The sequence below is a fragment of the Apus apus genome, chromosome 4 (genome assembly GCF_020740795.1).
Source record: "Apus apus isolate bApuApu2 chromosome 4, bApuApu2.pri.cur, whole genome shotgun sequence".
Lineage (NCBI taxonomy): Eukaryota > Metazoa > Chordata > Aves > Apodiformes > Apodidae > Apus > Apus apus.
In genome coordinates, this window is record NC_067285.1 from 104,727,292 (window position 1) to 104,734,196 (window position 6,905).

The 6,905-nt window shown below is 53.8% G+C and overlaps 1 protein-coding gene across 1 annotated transcript; it reads right to left on the reverse strand.

The window, feature by feature from the left end:
• Positions 1-1,669: 1,669 nt before the first annotated feature.
• LOC127384139 (homeobox protein HMX1) lies at positions 1,670-4,662 on the reverse strand. The gene is made up of 2 exons (XM_051618194.1): positions 4,327-4,662; positions 1,670-2,528 (listed from the first exon to the last, which is right to left on the reverse strand). Exons 1-2 carry the CDS (start codon positions 4,586-4,588, stop codon positions 1,954-1,956), a joined length of 837 nt encoding a protein of 278 aa, XP_051474154.1. The 5' UTR covers positions 4,589-4,662; the 3' UTR covers positions 1,670-1,953.
• Positions 4,663-6,905: the final 2,243 nt, after the last annotated feature.

Here is a 6,905-nt window from a genome sequence, read left to right on the forward strand (position 1 = left end):
TCCCAGTCCTTCTTACACTGCTCGGGGACCAGGCTTTAGAAGTTTTCGCCCCAGATTTAGGGGTTTGACGGATATGCAATGAAAATAGCTGGCGTAGGTCTCCCGGAGTGAGACGAGGGATTTCAGAGCAGTTGAAATAAAAACAAGCAAAAAAAACCCAATAACTCCCAGAAACGGGGCTCAAGACGAAAAGAGCATCTTGGCAAGTTAGCACTTTTCACAGGAACCCGGGATATATAGATATTTAATTCATTCTCGAGTGATTTTGAGGCTTTCAGCGTCCTGGCTTCAACTATGCAGGCTGATGCCCACTGCCGTGTTTCAGGCCAAAGAGGTGGGGGGGGGGAAAGAAAAAGAAAAAAAAAAAAAAGAAGGAAAAAAAAAAAACGGTGGAGGGGTTATAATCCGGTCCTGACCCTTCCTGACCCTTCTTCTCAGGTTTCCTATCAAAGCTGAAGCTTCTCCCCATCTCGGCGATAGATTTCGTAATAAGAACCAGTGAGATTGCTCCGAATACAACGCCAGGCTTAAGAAATAGTAAAAATTGGATCGACCTTCCTTCACTTGGGACAGGTCCACATGCACATACCCCCGAAGGTCAGTTCAATTACATCTGATTATGCCCTAAAACGTACGATCAAAGCTTGACCTTCCACCAAGGCTGAGTTTTATAAGATCATTTCCCCCTTAATATTCGGAAAAATAAGTTCAAACCTTTAGAAACAATGATGGATCCGATATTCATGTTAGCAGTGGGTAAAGAGGGAAACAAAACAGTTACTAAAGAAAAAAAATAGCTTGGCATGCATAATATTTCATATAACATCACATTACAGGTTAGCTTGCATAACTAGCCATACAGCTCCCCAATCTGACGCCATCTGACTGTTTTCCTTTCCTTCCTTTTTAATTTCCAGTGAGAACTATTAATCGATTACACAAACCGATCCCGTAAAAGACGGAAAAGCCGAGGTGCGTTTTCCTCAGCCTCCTCAGGAGACCGAAATAAGTGGCAAACCCACTGGTAAAACACATTATGTTGAATAACATATAAATATATATATTCAACCGTGTATTTTAGACGATAGTTCATGAGGGAAATGAAACGAAAACAAAGAAACCGAATCTTCACAGCTCGGACTTCAACGGGACGAATTCATTCGAACAATTTGCCTTCAAGTTGTTTCAAATCAAAAAGCCAGCATCGAGAAGAACCAGGGGACATCGGCACATGCTTGGGTATCGATCGTATGAAAACGAGAGTAACAATGGAAGAGGGGGAAAAAAATCTGTACGATGTAAGTGGCAAAAACAAAGGGCCCTGGAGAAGCTGCTGGAGATGGGAATTCGCCAGGGCCCCCGCTCTGCGCTGAAAGCAGCCGAGGCAGAAGGGGAATGGAAGGTTTTCCGGGCAGAAACGCTGGCCCGGGGCAGCAGGAAGGTCCCTCAGCCGCTGCGGGGTCCCCGAGGTTTCGCCGTCCGTGGGGCGGGGGCGGCGGCGGCCGGGAATCGCCCTCGGTCCAGGCGGTTCCGTACATTCGTCTCACTCTCGGCAGCTCTGAGGGGGAAGGAAGGCTTGAGGGGTTTGCTGCTCCCCGGAAAACGCCGGCCTGTGTCACCCCGGGGCCGATGAGGCGGTGAGGGCTTTGCCGCTTCAACGGGGCTGCATTTTCTTTGGATGCGTGGCGGAGGGAGCCCCGCCGACCTTCTCCCGCCTGCTGGCTGGGGTCCTCGTAGGCCTTTCGGTTCCCTCCGGCTGCTGCTCGTTGCTCCGATTTAACCCCAAAAATAAGTTTATTGCACGTTTAAAAAAAAAAAAAAAAAAAAAAAAGTCAGAAAGCAGAAAATCGAGAAATGTGTAAGTTGAAAATAAAAAGTCCAGGGAGGAAGAGGGGTGGAGCTGGAAGCCGGGGGAGGGGGCGAGGGGGCCGCGGTCCCGGCACAGGTGGGCTCTCAGACGAGTCCTGTCATCTGCGACCTTAGGAACGGGAGGGAGGCTGCGGGGAAGGTGCCCAAGGGGTAGCTGACGCCGCTGGAAAAGCCCACCAAGGGGGGCGACATGTGGGGCAAGGTGAAGCCCAAGGCGCTCGCTGGCGAGTTCTCGTGGTACAAAATGGGGACCCGCACTATCCTTTGGGCGGCGTGGGAGAGATTGGCCGCCTCCAGGTCAGCGGCCAACTGCCGCTTCCACTTGTTGCGGCGGTTCTGGAACCAGATCTTCACCTGGGTCTCGGTGAGGTGCAGCGAGGCGGCCAGCCCGGCCCGCTCCGAGCTGCTCAGGTAGCGCTTCACGTCGAAGGTGGACTCCAGCTGGAAGACCTGGCTGCGGCTGAACACCGTGCGCGTTTTCTTCTTGCGGCCGGCGGCTCTTTGCTCCGGCTCTCCTGGCTCCTCGCTGCGTTCCTCCTCCTCCTCCCGGCCTCCCGGCCCAGGCCGCCCGCCCGTCGGGCCCCTCACCGCCGCCCGCCCGCCTCCGCCCGCCCGCTCCGACGGCTCCTCGGGCAGCTCGGGCGAGTCGCGGTCGCTGGCTGGGGAGAGAGGCAGAAGGCTGGGAGGTGGGGGGTCGGGGAGAGAGAGGCATCCCCCAGCCGACCCCTGACCCGGAGGAAGCCCCTCTGCCCGCCGCCCAGCTGACCGACAGAGCGAATAACGCTGCTGCGGAGGGAGCAAAGCCGGGGCTGCCTGAAGGACGAGGAGCCCGGTAAAGGCTCCTGCAGCTCCGTATCTTGCTAAAGACTCCCAAACATCTATCAATACATACACACGCGCACGTATACTTACATCTAAGGGCACATTTTACACTAAATACACATACTCATCTATGTATATACAGATACATGTGCGTGTGTGTGCACATATCTAAGTACGGGTACGTACCTAAAGGCACACACATATATGTATATAACATAAATATACTTTTAGGTACATGTTTAGTACACATACAAGTGTCCATGTCCACGTCCATGTATATGTATATTAATATGTATATGTATATACACAGGTATGTATGTCTTGAAATATATATACTTCTTCAAATATGGATGTACACATGTGAATACATGTGTAGGCTTATTTATACATATACATGTATACATTTACACACATGTGTACACAAATGTATCTACACACATAAAAACTTAACATTACATCTCTAAGTATATTGGTGTATGTAAGGGGGGTAAGTATAGTAGTGCATGTGTGTATATAAAGACAAGTGAAAGGGAAATATTTTCTCTTCACGTTGCTCTGAACTTGATATACCAAATGGACCGGGTCAGCTACTGTAATATGGGGGCATTGCCTCTCAGCATGTCTCCGTGGAGTTTCCAACATTGTGTTTTCCATTTGCAATTTCGAAGAGGAAAAAAGTATTTCCTATTCTTTATAGAACAGAGGCAAAAAAAAAAAAAATAAAAAGGGAGGGAAACGATAAAAGAAGTCTCTTGTTTAGGCAGTACTTTTCTGTTTCTAGATGTACTTTTGAGAAAAAAAAAATTAATAAACATATCACTGTAAAAAGGAACTCTCTGAATAGCAAATAACGCCTCTTTTCCTTGTTGAGCACCGTGCAAACTCTACAGGCTCTTATAGAATTAAAGAGACGGGCCAAGGAGGAACATTTTTTTTTATCAGGATAAAAATAACCCCTGATAGCAGCCCATGCACTTTTTCAGATGTTCATTTCTGCCCCTGAACCCAGACTTTAACCCGCGGAGTCCTTTCCAGCGGGATCCCCGCACTGGCAGGCCGCTGCTGGAGGAGGGCAGCGGGGCCAGCTCTGCGGGAAGGGGCAGCTGGGGAGAAAGGGCCAGATTCCAGCGGCTCCCCTGGCTTTCCAAACTCCCCGCTGAGCTGCTAGGGACCATGCTCACAGCTTTCCGGCTTGCTGGGACGTCAAAAAATGCCCAAGCAAACAATCAAAAAGGTAAACAAACAAACAAACAAAACAAAAACAAAAAAAGGGGGGAGGGGGAACAAAACAAAAAGCTTTAAAAAAAGAGAAGAAAGAAAAAGAGAAAAGGGGGGAAAGGAAAACCAAAAAATCTGAGAATAAGCAACAACCCCTGTTTACATTTAGGGCGGCGGGGCGGAGGCTCCAGGTGCCTGACACACCGTGAGCATTTCCGGAGATTTGCTCTGGGCGGCCGAAAAAAGGGGAGGCAGGGCGAGAGCTGCGGGGTCACTCCGCGCAGCCCCCTCCGCGCCAGGCCCTGGGCGCCGCGGAAGGACGGAACCCCCTCCCGGGGGGAGCAGAGACACCCCCTCAGCCCCCCCCAGCCCCAGCCAAGCCCGACGATTAAGGGTAGGTAGGGAGAGGCGACTTACTGTCGGGGCTGGCGCAGCCCAGGAAGGCGGCGTGCGCTCGGCGGTACCAGCCGACGGCGGCGTCGCGGAGCGGGCAGCCCGGGGCTCCGAGGCGCAGCGGTGAGCGCGGCCCGCAGCGCGGACCCCCGCGGCCGCCGCTGCCCGCGGCCGCCCGCCGCGCCCCGCCGCCCGCCGTGCCCTCGGTGCCCAGCAGGTCCTCGATGAAGAAGGACGAGACGCGAGCGGAGGTGGAGCCGGCGTTTTCTGTGGCTTCGTCCGGCATCGTCGGAGAGAGCTGCGGGAGGGGGGTCCCGGCTCCGCCGGCGGCTGGCTCCTTGGCTCCCCGCTGCCCAGCGGCCGCCTCCTGCCTCTGCCTAGCCCCGTGGATGCTCTCCTGGTATAAAAGGTTTTTTTTCCGGAGTAATCATTTCAGATCGCGGTTTGCCATCATTTCCTGCAAGCTAGGAGGGGAGGGGGGAGGGGGAGGAGGGAAAGGGAACGGGGAAGGAAAAAAAAAAAAAAGCAACCCGACAACCCATCGGAGGCGCCAGATTCTGCGCGAAAACGATAATAACGAAATAAAAATGTCATGCGAGTTAAACGCTGGACACGAGAGGGGGAATCCTGCGATTGGAGGAGCGCGGCGGCAAATGGGATTTCCGCAGGGGAAGCGCAGGGCGCGGAGCGCGGCGGGGCCGGGCGCTGCCGGTGCCTGGGCGTGTGTGTATGTACGTGTGCGTGTGTGTCTGTGTGCAGTGCGTGTGTGTGTGCGTGTGTGTGTGCGTGCGTGCGCCGCCCCGGGGCTGCCACTCACGAGCTCCTTATTTAGGTCAATTAGGGAGCAAATCCCGGCGCGGGGGGAGCGGCAGAGGCGGCCCCGGCAGTCGGGCCGCAGCCAGGGGGGAGCTTGGCCTCTCCAAGTCCTGGCCCTCCCATTGGCTGGGGCTGGCTCAGCGGGCAGCCCAGCCAGCCAATCCGCACAGCGGACATCGCAGTTATATTAATATCATTAATAATAATAATCCCCCCCCGCCGCTCCCCGCCGAGGGCTTTCATGTCTGCGGTGGCGATGGACGGAAGAGATGCGCCCTCCGCCGCCCGGAGAGCCGGCACCAACCCCGCGGGCCCGGCAGCCACGGGTGCGGGTTGCCGGCGGAGCGGTGAGGTTTCCCCCCGCCCAGAGCCCCCGGGTAGGGTCGCTTGAACCGCGAGGAGCGGCGAGACAGACAACGGCCCCCATGAGCAGGCAACGTCCGCGGCCGCGGATTGTCCCGCCGGTGGAGGGGAGGGTGCGCGGCACGGGCGGGTGAGGGTCTCCCGAGGCCCGGTTGGTGACATTTAACCTTTTCCTATATACTAATATGTGTGTATTACTTCTGTATAGTTTATTTAGAAAGACAGACAGTCGCTCTCACCGAGGACGGGGCCGTTCACTCCGCTCTGTCTCCTGCCGTCCCGGCGGGGAGACAGCGACGATGCCCTCCTCAGCACCCAGCCCACGGGTCCTGGCGTTACCGCTTCGCAGCCAGACTTTTATAATTATTATTTTTATTGTAATTCCACTTGATGGAAAGCCGTAAAGCCACCCTCCGCCTGCCCCCTTTATCAGAGCCTTCTCTATCCGCTTTCTTCGGGACAGGGATCCCCAGCAAACCCACAAAACTCCCCCTCACTGCAGGGTGACGGGGCAGGAGAATTAATATCTGCCTTTTTCCTTGGGACCAGGCGGGTCAGGTTTGTAGAGGGACGCGTCGATCAAGAATGCACGTCGAAGCCCCGAGGAGGTTTAGGTGAGTACACAGATGCCCTTGCAATGTTTACATGCTCTCTCCTTCGGCTCTGCTCTGCCTCCCCTGATAGTCCTACTTGCTCCCTTGTACGATACTTCTGGACAAGCACCCTTTTCCCAAGCCCCGCCTCCCCCTCCCACTTTTGAACGGAGGCACCAGTTGCCGCCTGGCGGGAGGGTACGCGGGGCCGGGGTGCAGGCGGGAATCGAGCCGGCCTCCTCAGCACGGATCGGTCCCGCTCCCTTTCCAGAGCTGACGCTGGGGACCTTTGAGGTCAGGGCCTATTTAGGAGGAAGAAATAAACAAACAAACAAACAATCAAATGGAATCATTCAGCTTCCAAAACCTCCAGAAATGTGCGAACAGCCAAAGCTCTGAACTGGACTGTGGAAAAGTAGGAATATACAGGGAAAGGTTCGGCTCCTTTTCCTACCTGGGCAGATACCTAGAGCAGTCTGGTGAATTGTAAACCGGGCAAAAGAGCATTCGTCACTTGTTGCTCAGGAGTGATACTGACGAACATGGCTTCTATGCCCCGCGCATCTTGTTGCGTGTTGCTGGATAGGAAATGCGAGTTTGACAGAGATGCTATAAAGATCCATAAACCGTTAGGTCTGTTTGACTGGCAGAGTCAGAAAATATATGTGTGTTTTCCTGGATAAAGGGGAAAACGGAGACCCTGGCTATTTCTGTCTATTCGATATACAATGTGCTAAAGTATGCATGTATCCCGTAGCAGTATTTTATGAAGTGTTCCTGCAGTGTGGTCATGCAATTTGTGTAGTCTTCTTTGCATTCCATTTAGAAATA

What these genes read in the sequence shown, in the direction of transcription:
- LOC127384139 (XM_051618194.1), bottom strand. Translation starts at nt 4,588, where the DNA reads ATGCCGGACGAAGCCACAGAAAACGCCGGCTCCACCTCCGCTCGCGTC. An exon ending in GGGCTGCGCCAGCCCCGACA is followed by an intron (nt 2,529 to 4,326) that starts GTAAGTCGCCTC and finishes CTCTCTCCCCAG; the next exon opens with CCAGCGACCGCGACTCGCCC.